We start from the raw sequence: 13,853 nt of genomic DNA, 5'->3' as shown, positions 1-13,853 counted from the left end.
ATAAATGAACAGAATCAGAAGGAAAGAAATATGAATTTCCCTTTCATGGTAAATGCAGTATTTGGATTGCTTTGTTTACCCCGTTCCACTTAAAGCCAAATGCCTGCATCACAGCAGCATTCAACTGAAGCACTGATGGATGGATTCTGTATTTGTCACTCCTAATTTAGGCTGAAGTGGTTGGTGAGATGAGGGGTGCCTCCAGTCTGGGCGTTGGGGGCAAAAGTGATATTCAGAATTGTGGCTTAACACAAACGTGGTTGAGTGCTCACCAGCAGAGAAAGATAATAAAAAGGATAAGTACTTTGCAGGACTGAGTTTGCTTCTTGGCTAACAAAGTTACCTTCTCTCCTACCCTGTTTTCTCCCTGATGGACCCTGTATGTATTTCTGATGGTAAAACACAAATAAGCTGTGACCCTGATTTGTGTCACATGTAAGCCACGTTCTTTACTGGTTCTCATTTGCTTGGAACATGAACATCCTTGCCTTTCATACTGAAAGTCTGGTGTTACTGCCGTGCTCTTGGCCAAGTGCTGTGTAACTGATAGGGAATTAGGTATGTGGCTATGGCTGAGGATGCAGGGACTCGAAGCCATCAGAAATATTGATGTCTGGAGGCAAAATGTATTATGAAAGAATACATACATGCAGGTTGGTAGTATCACCCGGCAGATTATTCTTAGAGTGCTTTATTTATTGATTCTTTGGAAGGGAAAGGGGAGAGCCTGGCAGCTCACTACAGAAGGGTCTTTGTAACAAAGAAAATTCAGAGCAGAGAGTGAAATGTTTAACGCGTTGTGTGAAGTGAAAATCCTTCCTTTGTTACAAGAGTGGCTTCAGGTAGCAGCTAGTCTCCTTTTAGGTCTAGAGGGGAAACAGGCCATGGAGGCCAGAGGAAAATACCAGACACTGGTGGCAGTCATGCTGTGTTAACTCGATAACCCAAAACTGTGTGTGTAGTAACAACTTGGTTGACCCTAAATTCCAACGAGGAAACCCCTCCTTGCTCCTTTTCCATTTCTTCTGCCCTTATCAGCTTGGCTCCAGCAGTTTTTTGCTCATCGGTACCATTCCCATGGGGTTCCTGTGGGTCTGGCATCCCCATCCCTCCTGCTTCCCCCAGCAGGGTCAGTCACCTCCCAGAGTGAAAGAAGGCTCTGTTCCAGCAGCACCACCAGCTGTAGCAGTTGCTAAGGTTCCATAAATAACAGCAAATGGGGCTGAACAAGATGCTGAGGAGGAGGAAGAGCAGGTGCTGTCATTGGCCTGAGCTGGAAGGGTGGCTTCTTCAAGGGCTGCCAGCACATCAGCTCACTGCTGCTAGGAACCATTCAGCATTCACAAGCACCTTTCCTTGTTTTTTCAGATGGAAATTGGTCTTCCTTCTGAGCCTGCCATAGCACTGGGCAGCTGGTGGGGAGGTGATCACATATTCTGCCTTCCCATGTGAGTTTTTACTGTTCTTATGATCAGGAAGCTACGGAAATAACTCTTGGTCCCCCATGTCGTGGAACATCCTGTGCACCTGAGCAGGAAGAAGGGCCACAATGCAAGGACTGTTGTGTGGAACTGTTTAGAGACACTCTAACTTCAACAGTGGCTCTTCTAATAGCGTTAAAAGATGCCAGCATTTACTTTAAGCTTCTCATACGCTTGGCTGTAGACTGTGGCAACTGCTTTGTCATCAGTTGAGCTCTGTCTACAGGAGGGACAAGTTCGAGGATGCAGGATCAACAGCTGAGAGCCAGAAGCAGCCCTGTTCTCCTAGGGGAAGCTGCCCTGCTGGAAGGATCCCAGTTCCAGTGCTCAGACTTGTCACACACTCTCATTTGCTGCAGTATGGATGGATGAGGCAGAAATGTTTGGGCTGTTCCACTTAGTTTCACCAGAGTGCAACCTATTGTGAATTTTTCAGTTCAGAAAACAGATTGCTTAAAAAAAAAAAAAAAGCATTAGTTGAAGGAGAGACTCAAATAGTTCATGGAAGAAAAATCTGTTGAGAGTTGCTGTACAGGCAGAAACCACATTTAGCTTGGGAATCACATAGCTGAAATGGTGCTGGTATGAGATACTGGGTTGGGTGCTGTCATCTGCTTTTAAGGACACTTAAGAACCAGCAAGTAACCTTAAATGTGAGCCAACCACTAGCTTTACAGTGCTGGGTCAGTGTTTCCCTTTAATAATTCTGTTAGTTGTTGATCTTAAACATGTTGTCTTATAATATTCCCAGTCTTATACTCTGGCATTCAGACTAGAGGTGAACGATGCAGGTTTCTGTATTTACAATGCTTTTTTGCTGTTGGTTGTATTTTTTTTCCCCATAAGAATAACAGCATTGGATACTAGGCAACTAGTATGTTAACGTTTGTATATTAATTGCTATTTGCAAATCTAGATAGAATTAATGGAGCTGAGCATAATCTGATTAAGTGCATCATTATTGTTGTCATGTTTTTTTAGCTGGTGAGGAGATGTCCTTGTTTTGTAGAGAAAATGTGCTGCATTAAAAAAAAAAAAAAGCCTTAACACAGGTTTCCTAGAGGAGAAGTTTAAATCATTTTGCAGAAGAGGATGGATGATGTGTGTGCCTAACATGCCCAGTATTCATTAATTGAGATAAAGCCAATGGAGTTGAACAGTGGCTGTATAATCAGCTCCTGCTGCTAGCAAAAAGACTCGGTGCAGCCAAGATGTTTATTTTCAAAGCAGGAGGCCATCTTCTAGCCTCGTCGTTTTTTCATTGATGTTATGTTATTATTAGATGACTTACTGAATAAAATTAAATAAGAAGGCAGTCTGTCTAAACAACAGGAAGAGCTTTTTCCAGATTCTCTTACTGGAAATCTTCACTGTGAAGAGATGCTTCCGCTGAAGGAGCTGCAAACCTCCTGGGATAGATAATGGAATCTTTCAGCTCCAGCCCAGCCGAGTTTGTCAAACTGGATGCTGCAACTTGGCTGTTCAGATAAAAGCAGCAAGCACTCTTAACCCCCATAGACTCCTAATTGGCCTCTTGCTCTTTACTCTCATCTTAGGAGCCCAGTGCTGAACGAACCGGGGAACTGACATCACCACCACCTTTTCCCATCTAAGGCTGGGACAAAACCCCATGTGGGGGATGTGGTGGCTGTGCTGTTACTGCTTGGGCTGTGTGGGCACAGCAGAAAAGAGCTTGTCCAAAGAAACATTTTCGAGACTCGTTCTGTCCTGATATGGGTGGTCAGAAGCTGTGTTTTCCTACGTTGTTTCATCGGGTTCCTGATGAGCAGAAAGCTTTGTGTGGAGGGCAGTTGGAATGGCTATGAGCTCTTTTATGAAAACTCATGATGACATCAGTCTGCTCTCACCAGTACCAGCAGTATATCTAAGAGAAACATAGCTTCACCTTAGGGAGAAGACTAACCTAGCAGGCAAGAAAATCAAGTCAGAAGAGTCTTCTTCCTCTTAGACATCTTAGGCAATATAGTTCAGCTGTCTCTGCTGGTTAAACATACAGAGGCACTCTCACTGGGCGCATATATAAAAATCAGGCTGCATAGAGAACGCTCAAATAGAGCTGAAGAATAGTGGGGAAAAGCTGTTCAAGGTTTAGGCTTTGCTTTGTAAGCTATGATGTATTTTTTTTTTCTCCTGATTGCTCTTTACCCTACAGCCCTCCTTGCTGCCTTCTGGCAGGTGCATAATGCCATTTTCACATTTCTGCTGAGCTTTGAAATGAAGAGTAAGTCTCCATGGTTGCAGAAGCAACGAGTAGATTCCAGCAGATGAAGCATCTTCAGTAGGCAGTTCTACTTTCCTTTCGAGGAAAAACAGATTCTGTGGAGATGAAGCATTTTAGATAGTTCCCTTCCTTGCCTTTTGTTCCTACAATGCATATGTACTGTGGGAGTGGGTCAGGAGGACTTCCAGCAGCAGGCTATGCGGTTGCATCAAGGCAGCTTCAGCGTCTGTTGTAGATTTAAAGCAGTTTAAAGCTGTTCATCTATCAGCACACTGTGTTCAGTGCAGGGGAAAGCTGCTCCTGCTGGCTGTGCCATTTTGGAAAGCACATTTCTGTACAGAATGCCACACTAGTCTGCAGTACTGGTGTTACTGCAGTGTAGCAGTTGTTGATTTTTGTCTTCCAGAGTAAAGGATGCACTTATTTCGCTGTTCTGCTTTACTTCACTTGTAGCCACCAGTCCTTGAGCCTGGGCTCACAAATTGCAAACTGTGATTATACTGGGAACTGTCATAGTGATCTGCACTCTCAGGGCAATCCAGAAGGCCCTAAAGAAACCTTTCTGGAGCCGTGTATAATAGTAGGTCATGCAACTTAATGCACTTACACAGATGATGTGGAATTGATACCCCTGTGGGAGCCTATGTGCAATTTCTGGTAGTCTGTTGATGTAAAATAAAGAAGTGCCAACATCAGAGCTGTGTGTGACACTGCAGGGTGCTGTTGCTGTGCTTTTCTCAAAGCACAGGGGCACTTTAACCATTTCTCCTCCACCACTGGGGGGTGACTCAGCATCAGAGGAGCAATCCTTTCCTTGGTGCAGTGCTTGCACGCAGCACTTTGTGTGGTCCTTGCAAAGCAAAGCCCACATAGCAGTTCTCACTGCCCTCCAATCTGCTCATCTTCTGCTAATTGCTTTTTAGAGGAGGCCAAAATCATCCCAAAGAAAGAGCTGGGGGGGGGGGGGGGGGGGGCGGTGGAGCAGCTGGCAGAGCTGCCCCAAAGTCGGCTAATGAATTATAAATAACAGCTGTCAGGTTGCTTTGCAGCACATGGGAGCTGGCAGCCTGCGCTGCACTGCTCGGTTCCCAGCGCCTCGGTTTGCCAAAAGGTACATTCAATATTTATGGGAAGTGCTGCAGAGCCGGGATGCTCTCAGGTCCATTCCCTTTGCAGCTCTGCTCGCTCGTGGTTGTGCGTTTTGCTGATTTCTGAGCTGGGAGTGCTTGGAGTACTTTTCCAACCTGGAATACCTGTTACTGAGAGCCACAGATAGAAGATTAAAGGGAATGGGAGAGAAGGTGTTGGGAGAGAAGGTGGTATGTGTATTTTCAAGCTGCTGTTGTCTTCACTGAGCAAACTTCACCACTGGTTTTGCTAAGCTGATGTGCTCTCATTCATCTGAAGAGGAACTGTAAATGTTTGAGCGTTAATCTCAAGGTACTGGACTGGTAACTCTGTCACAATGCTTGTTCCCTCTGCAGCACACAATTGAGAATCATAGAATGGTGGGGAGAAACCTGAGATTCAAAATGTGTGTGTGCTGACTCTGTCCAGGCAGTTAGTGGTGTATTATGGGGGCTCTTGAGGGCACCAGGCTGGTGAATGAGGAGAAATGAACCTGTGTCTTCAAGCATGGAAATAAGTGATGCCTTAGGAAGTGCATTTTAACTCTGCTTGTCTGTACTCATGTGTAGAAGTACGTGTTCATTGCTCTGCAATGTCTGATAGAACTACTCAGTGTTAAGGATTGCACCTTCTTGCTGGTATTCCAGTAACAGCTTTCTTTCCTGGCCCAGTCTGCACTACTGATTTAATACAGAATATACCTTTCCAGAAAGCTGCAAAAGAAATTACATGCATCTAAGTAGTCTGACACCTCCTAATTAAAATCTAATTGCATGCAAGTGACATCTACCAGAAAACAGACTGCTGTTTACTCATTCATCCCCAGTGCATGTCAGAAAGATGAGAACTCTTTTTATATCCATTTCTTTCCTCAGCACATTCCAAGATGTTTCTTCCTTTCGAAAGCAAGATGTTGAAGTGATACGTTACTACAGGTTGTTTTCTTCAGCTAGGAGGGCTTTCTTATGTCCTCTACAGAACTCTAAAACCAGTCTCTCCTTTGAGCCCCCAGTCTGGAAGACTTTTTTAGCATGTGAACTTTCATATTTAGGAAGCGTTATGTTTCAGCATGGCGTAGTAGCATGGGGATGTGTGTTTGCACCTCCCTTGGCCCAATGGTGTGCTTTCACAGGTACTTTAGTTAGCAGCCTGTATTTATATCACCTTTGGCAGCTCTCCTGTGCCAGTGTTTCTGTGGCTGTTTAGTGATCTCGTTGGTGAATGGAATTGGCTGAAAGTTATGTCCTCACTGTATATCCCAGGCGGCAGTGCCAACCTCTGATTGTTTTCAGTGACTATAGAATGGTATTCTGATGCTCAAAAGCTGTAGAAATTAAACATTCAGTTGGACTTCTCCTAGACTGAGGTCTGGTTATGCTATGAGTAAAACTGACTTCTGAACAAAACTTGTATTAATGGTTCCCCTGACAATATAAGCCCCATACTTCTTTATTGTTGAAGGGGAGAGGAGAAAAAAACAAAGCAACAAATAGTCTTTGTTGTGGGGAGCAGAAAACAATTCTTTCTTTATCCCTAAAGATGGCTTATATCCCTTTTTCTAGTTTCCTCCTTGCACTAGAGAGAGGGAAGTGGTTTCACTTACATTCCACTTTCATTTTGTGTATTGCTTCCGGGGCTTAACACGTCCATTGTGGTAGCCATAAAATAGTGCAATAATGGAACAACATCACTAATGTGACTTTCTCTTTTGCCTTTGTAGATACTTTCCGCTATTACATCACCTGTAGCACTGGATACCCCAACCCTTTCCAGCAGGTGAGTGTGAGCACTGTGCCCACCTTCCTTCTCCACTTCTCAGCATCCTGCTTCTTGCAGGGGATGGGTTGAATGCTTTTGGTGCCAGCAAGTTGCAAGGTATTAGCTGTAGGAAACACTCCACCTGTTGGTAAAGCTTTGGTACCTACTTTCCAGCTGTGCAAGCGATACAGTGAGCAGTTGTTTTCCACCATCACTATTGCTTGTATGGTCTAGGATGCCCTTCAGAGGGAGCTGTATGTGATGTGGTAAGGACCATGGCTTTTGTTCATGATATCTCTGTTTACGTAGTGCTCTTCTAAGAGCAGCAATGTGGAGGCAGAGCACCCACAATTCATGCCAGGGTGGGAACCTGCAGACTTCCTGCTTTGAATCTCCTCTTGCGGTTTCTTTTTGGTTTAAGTGGCAACTCTCCACTCCCAAAACGAAGTGGGGTGGGGGAGCAGTTCGCACATATGCCTCTTAAATCCCTTGGGTGTTCAAGGGTTTGCATCCTGAAGTATAAACGTGAGTCATTATTCTTTCGTGTGGGGGCTGAGAAGCAGCACCTGGGCCCATCCCAAACTTTCTCTTCTGTATCAGAGTCCAGAATGAACCCACACCACCCACTGTGCAGCAGACACCAGCTGCTTCAGTTTATAATTAGGATCTTTTTTTTAAATCTCATCTTCCTCTGTTTTCAAGGATGGGAGAAGAACACTTCAGGCTGTGCACCATTGCTATCAGTTGCATTTCTGGTTGCTTATATACTCTCTGACATGCTATAGCATGTGAAATTCCCATGGATGCTTAAACGGGGTGTGAGAACTGTACCCCAGTGGAAACAATTTTTAATATTTGATTCCTTCTTAGCCATCTGACTGGGTAGAAAAATCCATCTGTATGCTGTGGTGAGAATATAAGTGCTTTGTCTTGCCTTTCCTCCTGCCCCTCTGGCCTGGCATTGGCCACAGCTCTGCATGCGTGTTTTGTTTGTACTCCTTCCAGTTCAGTAAAAGTAGAACTTAATGTTAGTGGAACTGCATACATTTCAGTTGAGATTTCCTGAAGTTGAACCATTCGTACAGGTGACACTTCAGTGTTTGCTAGTGAGATTTAAGTCTTAACTCCCAGGAGTTGTGCTGGTCCGTGAGTTGCTGAAACACTCACTGTTTTGTGTTGAGCAGAAACTGTCAGGAAGTCACAAGGCTCTGGTGGAAATGCAAGATGATGTTGTGGAACTCATGAGGTCAGCAAGCAGAGAGCATCCCACCTCCAAGGTAACTCCTCATTTTTGCTCTCCCTGTGTACATAGCCCACTATCAGGTTCTTCAGAGCTGCTTCCATGTAACAATCACTGGGCTTATTGCTTACAGGACTATCTTACACGGATCCAGGAGGTTCTCAATTCAACAGAGATAAACTTGCAGCAACTGACAGCTTTAGTAGACTGTCGGAGTCTGCATTTGGTGAGTACTCAGTAACTGGGCTTGTGTTAAGAAAGCACTAAGTGGGTGTAGAGCCTGTAGAGTACTGATTATTCTGGAGTTCCAAATCTCTGGTGTGCCAAAACAGTTTGTAACAACTTTACTGATTGACTCCAGCAGAAAGGAAAATGGGGTTTTGGATCAAGTTAGCTTTGTATTTTTGTGTTTGAAGATCAGCGTAGAAAACCAGATAACGTCTCATTACATCTGCAAGCTGTAAGGTTAAGGGACCCTAAGCTTGTTTCCGTAGTTCATAGCTTATTGCTTTTCCCACAAAATGCCTTATAGCTGTAGGAAAGCATAATCAAACTATTGCCCTAGCTGCATCTCTGGAAGTATAGAAATAGGTAATCTGTGCTTGTGTTCTTGGGCAATAGGACAGAGGGAAGGAGCTGAAAGGCTAATTGAAAAATGTGGTGACTTAAGTTGGGTGGATGAGTTCTATGTTGGATTTTTCCTTTTTTTTCTTTAATCTCTTGCTGCCGTGTCTAAATTTGCTTTGGGTTTTGTGAGTAGAGATAAAAGTTAAGGAAGTTATGAAAAAACACTCCAGGTCTCCAAAATTAAAATTAAAGTATGCTCTGGAGATGCAGCTATGAACTAGATTGTTTCAGAGAGCATGGTCTGGGGGGAAAGGCTTTTGAATTAGAACTCAGTGTTAACTCTCTAGTGACCAAGAAACTCTGCTCCTTTCTCTCTCCAGGATTATGTCCAGGCTTTGACGGGCTTTTGCTATGATGGAGTGGAAGGCCTCATCTACCTGGTTCTCTTCTCCTTTGTCACAGCCCTCATGTTCAGTTCCATTGTGTGCAGTGTCCCACACACTTGGCAGCAAAAGAGGTATAGAGAGGGTTTAGAACCTGTAGTGTTGTAGAGCTCTTTCCTGATGAAGACTAGCTATTGGATTTGTGCCCATGAGCATCTGGAGCACTTTCCCATGTGATCCCATGAGCGTGAGGCCTTCTTAAGCACAGGTCCAAAAGAAAAAAATCTGCTGGCGTTTGCTGTGGTTGTGATTAATATTTACATCTGAACTTCACTGTGCTGAAATACTACGTGTAAAGAGTATTCAGTACACTGTAGGACTGGAGTCAAGTCAGAGATGAATGATTGTAGCTGTAGAGAAAGGCAAATGCTTGAACTATGTGCTTCTCTGTACAGTGCCTCTTCTCTTGCATTGCTCTGGCATTTGTTCTAGTATGGGGAAGAGAACTAGGATGAGCAGCAACTCGCACTTGCCTTTCTTGGCTTTGCTAAAACTAGGGCAACTGACTTGCACAGCTAATAGGAGTTGAAAGCAGTCGTGTCTGCAATAGCATGGGCAGATAAGATGCTTGCACACTGCTGGTGATCATGTAACAGCAGAGTTGTTTGGAACTACTGTTAATGATGGTAAGGGCTGATCATAAGCCTTGAGCGAATCTTCCTAGGGCCTCAGCAACTGGCTGCTGTACCACATGCAGCTATTAAAATAGCTTTGGGTTTTCTGTTCTTGTAGAAGACTATTAGACTGTGCAGCAAATTCTCCACTGTGGTCCTGAAATGTGATTTTTTTTGTGGCCTAAGCCTAAACTCAAGGTTCAAAGTGGAACATCCAGAACAATAGTAGGAAGCCAGAGCCCGCCAGGCCTGCAGTGCCCACAGAGGAAGCCTTGGGAAATGTCAGAACACTGCTGCAGAAAATGGCTGGTTTCCCTGGCTCTTCCACATACAGCTGTAGAGGCGTTTTCAAGAAGAGAATGGCAGTCTGTTTGAGGGAGAGAGATTTACAGTGTTATCTCTCGTGCTGCCCGTACCATCAGCCCCAGCAGGCTGCTGCTGTGAACTGAAAGATTCCCTCTTGCATTATCTGGAGCACTGCTTCTTCCTCTGGCTCCCTCAGGGAGGTGGAGGATGTCATTGCCTGTAAGAAGCTGTACAGGCTGCAATTCCCTGATTAAATCTTCAGTGCCACCTGGTGGTGCAGAAACTGCAAGTGGTGGTGGGGATGCTCTAGGGATGCCCATCATGTCTCTGCCCAGCAGCAAGACGTTTCACGTTGAGTGTTTTTCTAGTCTTGTCCAGTATCACTAAAATGTACTTCAGATCTTGATACTTCATCCCGTAATTAGGGAAATAAAATAATAGTGTGTGTTATTTCAAAGAGACAGAAGAAAGATGGGGAGGAAATCAGCTTGCAAGCAGTTCTGCTCTGTATTAAAATTGATTTAAATTCCTGGCCTTTCTGAGGGAAGAAAGGCTCTAGAGACGAATGTTGTAACTTACTACATGTGGAGACTTGTGAAGTTTTGTTAGAAGCTGAGGGAGACACTGTGCAACCATAATGGAAGTTCAGACTCTTATCCTTAAAAGCCCTCTGGACATTGCTGCAAGGAATGGAAGGACAGACTGTAGTTTGAAGGATGTTATGCAGAATGCCTGGCAATACATCCTTCCTACCTCTTTTACATGTATTTTTTCCAAAGTACTGTGTATTTTTGGGATGCATGTCCATTCTTTGGTTATGTGACTGAGCAGCTGAAGAACCATATTGTCTGCCAAGCCCTGGGAGAAGACCATAGGGAGATTGCAGGGGATCATGCAATCTAAAAGTCCAGATGGCATCTGTGGGAGGTCTGAGTCACAGTGGTGTAGGCTGTGTTTGACACTGCCACCCTGAGGCATCCCAACTGGGTATAAATGTGGAGGTGTGGAGGATGGTTGGGAGGTTCCTAGGATTGCCATGGTTTCCTGCAAACCCCACATGTGGGGTGATTGTAGGGTTCTAGGAGGAACTTCTTTTCCTTCTTGCAGAAGCTCAGATGATGATGGGGATGAAGAATCAGCTGCTCAGGGGAGCAGACAGACACACGATAATCTTTACAGAGTGCACATGCCCAGCCTCTATAGCTGTGGGAGTAGTTATGGCAGTGAGACCAGCATTCCAGCAGCAGCACACACAGTCAGCAATGCTCCCGTCACAGAGTACATGTGAGTATCCTGACAAAAAGGCTGAATTGCATCTCATCCAAGTTGCTGCACTCAGATTTTGTAGTTGCAGGGCTGGTACTTTCAACTAAGCAGTGGAAGTGATAAAGGATTCTGTCTGAAATGTCAAAAGGCATGTTTTCTGATTAGCATCTACTGGGATAGCCTAAAAGTACTGCAGTAGAAAGGGTTGTATTAGGCAGCATACTCAAAAATAGTACCACTGCTTCGTACTGTGGGATTTAGACATCTGTCCACAGAAAAGGGAAGCAGTGTTATCCAGGCTCCTTACTGCACAATGGTTCTGATCCCTGTGAAGCTTGGCTCTTCAGACAGAGCAGTTTTGCCAGAAGATTTTAAGCCTCCTTAGAGACCAGGAGCCATAGCAAAACCTGCAGGCTCTTTCCTTCTCTGTGTTTGAAGCCACCTCTGGTATTTGTTGCAGTCTGGAGCTGCCTGGTCCAGGTGGGACTTTAAGAGCTTTCTCTAGAAGTGCCAAACCCTGATGGCTCTCTGACTCCCTTTTGGGGCCCATCTCTTGGGCTGGCACATCGTTTTGTTCTTCCCTTTAGATTTTGTCCTTACTTTATCTCCAATTCTGCAGCTTGGCAGTTCTGACTCTGTAGAGAGGCAGATTTTTCGCACAAACCTATTTTTAATTCATTCGATGCGATTCAGTGTGGGCTGTTCTGAGTAAGAGTGTAAAGATAGCGTTATTTCCCTTAGCTTGAGCACAGATTTTGTGACTGAAGAAGGGGATCCACCTGGCCTGTAAGAAAAGCTTTGAGGGAGACTGATCTGCTGCAGTAATTCTGGGGGTGCTGTGCTCTGTCCCATGTCACTGTCAGAGACCTTCCCTGGAGAAGTGTGGCACGTACCCCCATTACCATGTGTGTCTTCCTTTCCTAGGAGCCAGAATGCAAATTTCCAGAACCCCCGTTGTGAGAATACCCCGCTCATTGGCCGGGAGTCCCCACCTCCCTCAGTAAGTCTCTCTTTACTGCTCCTCTCTGCTTCAGTGACTTTGGGGAATACACATTTACCACTTCTGTATACTCTCAAGGGAGCTGATTGTGCAGTCCAACACAGGATCTGGCCCATAAATCAAAGCAGTATAGATGAGCCACGGAGAGCAAAACTTAACTGTGCTACTTTTGACACTGCACACAAAAACAGTAAAACTAAATCTATTAACATTAGTAATCTTATGGGCCCAGTCCTGCCACCACTGAAATGCATGAGTGTCTTGGTGGGTGACTTCAGCAGGATGATTCACTTGCATGCATTATTCTTGCTATCTCTGGCACTGCACTGATTCCTTAAGTTTAAAAAGAAGATTGTTAAAGCAGTAAGCTCAGAGTTATTGCTGAACCTCTCTCCTTAATTTGCCCTAAAGAGACAGTGGGGTGAGACTTGTATTTTTTGTTGTTGTTGAGATTTTTTTTTAATCTTTTGTTTTACAACTCTTTTACTTTCTTTAGAAGCTATTTTTGTATTTAATTTCCTGTGGAGGGGGAAGACAAAAAAAAAAAAAGCCAAACACGTTCATGGAAGGTTTTGATATCCTGTGAACCTTACTTACACCAGGACTTGGAGAACATGCCATCGCAGTGCTCGCTAACTTGGTGGTGTGATTGCAGAGGTTGAGTAGTAGCATGATTAGTAATCAGCCAGTCTTCAAGTGTAGGTAAAGAAAATGCACTCAGTGGCACACGATTTAAATCACGGGGAGGGGAGGAAGGAGTAGGAACTGTGGTGGGAAGGGGGATAATCACATTCATTTTTCACTTCACAACAACCACTTCATCTCACCACAGATGAAGTAGAATAGTGGAAAGGCGATCCTTGACTTGGTAGTTGGCCAGATCTCTTGCAACCTTCTTAGAAATACAAACAGGTTTGTTTTTGTTTTTGTTTTTTTTCCTGTTGCCTGGTGTTCTGAACAGAAGTTTTGGTAGTGTTATCTGCTCTCAGCAGTGAGACAGTACTCAGAAGAGCTGACGTGTGGCACGCAGTGTGGCGTGGCAAGAGCTTGCTTTACCACTGGCATTTCCTGCCACTATCCCTCTGGATCTGCCAAGACATATGTTCCTTCTGTGTCTGTAGGCCAAGGTCCTGCCTCCCCTTCCCCTACTGCTCTTCTGCTTCAGAAAAAAAGCACACTCCTTTCCGCAGGGGCTTTAGTTATGCAAGATGTTTCCTGGTTCTTCAGTAGCTGTTTGCATTAATACCCTGAAAGGGGAACTGAGTCCTGGTGCCTTAGGCTGGTTTCTGGGAGGAGATAAAGATGAGATTTTATTTTTGCAGGGGAACTTGACTTGACAGCAGCCTGTGTGGTCTATAGGGAAGTGCATGAGCAGGGGAAGGAGGAGAGTGCATTGCTGCTCCTGTAGACAACTGAGCTTCTGCCTCGGTGAAGCGAGGAATGGAATGTAGGATAAGTGTGGTTTCTGGAAGGGCACACTGATAGGTGGAGAGAGAGAAAATCCTTTTTGCAGTCCTGCAGTATAGGCAGTCAGCAGAGGAGGGGCACTTTTCTGTTTCTGTATTCACAGCTCTCCATAGTAGGTGGCTGGGATCGTATGGAGGCAGAAGAACTTGCACGACCTGTTTGAAGGAAATTATCTGTGGAAGGAGAGAGATAGGAGGATACTAATGCTCGTGTCCCTGCCTCTTACTGGGAGGGAGAAGGGGAGCTCACCATGTCAATAGGGCATATCCAGTGAGTGGACAGAGCTGACGCATTCCATTTAGCTTTCTTTCTGAGAAGAGATGGTGAGGACTGAGATGTGA

General features: G+C 44.8%; 1 protein-coding gene across 5 annotated transcripts in view; it reads left to right on the top strand.

The window, feature by feature from the left end:
- TTYH3 (tweety family member 3) overlaps positions 1-13,853 on the top strand; it is a 70,751-nt gene that overhangs the window by 45,648 nt on the left and 11,250 nt on the right. For 4 of the 5 annotated variants that reach the window (XM_042864141.1, XM_042864140.1, XM_042864139.1 and 1 more), the window contains exons 8-13: positions 6,572-6,627; positions 7,794-7,886; positions 7,983-8,075; positions 8,797-8,933; positions 10,887-11,063; positions 11,970-12,045. In XM_042864141.1, coding sequence (XP_042720075.1) covers positions 6,572-6,627; positions 7,794-7,886; positions 7,983-8,075; positions 8,797-8,933; positions 10,887-11,063; positions 11,970-12,045 — 632 coding nt within the window. The remainder of the gene's footprint in view (positions 1-6,571; positions 6,628-7,793; positions 7,887-7,982; positions 8,076-8,796; positions 8,934-10,886; positions 11,064-11,969; positions 12,046-13,853) is intronic. The other variant, XM_042864142.1, reaches the window with a different exon arrangement.

This window comes from Lagopus leucura, unplaced genomic scaffold (assembly GCF_019238085.1).
Source record: "Lagopus leucura isolate 7727_CA_CO unplaced genomic scaffold, USGS_WTPT01 Super-Scaffold_760, whole genome shotgun sequence".
Lineage (NCBI taxonomy): Eukaryota > Metazoa > Chordata > Aves > Galliformes > Phasianidae > Lagopus > Lagopus leucura.
This window is presented reverse-complemented; position numbering and strand designations above follow the sequence as displayed.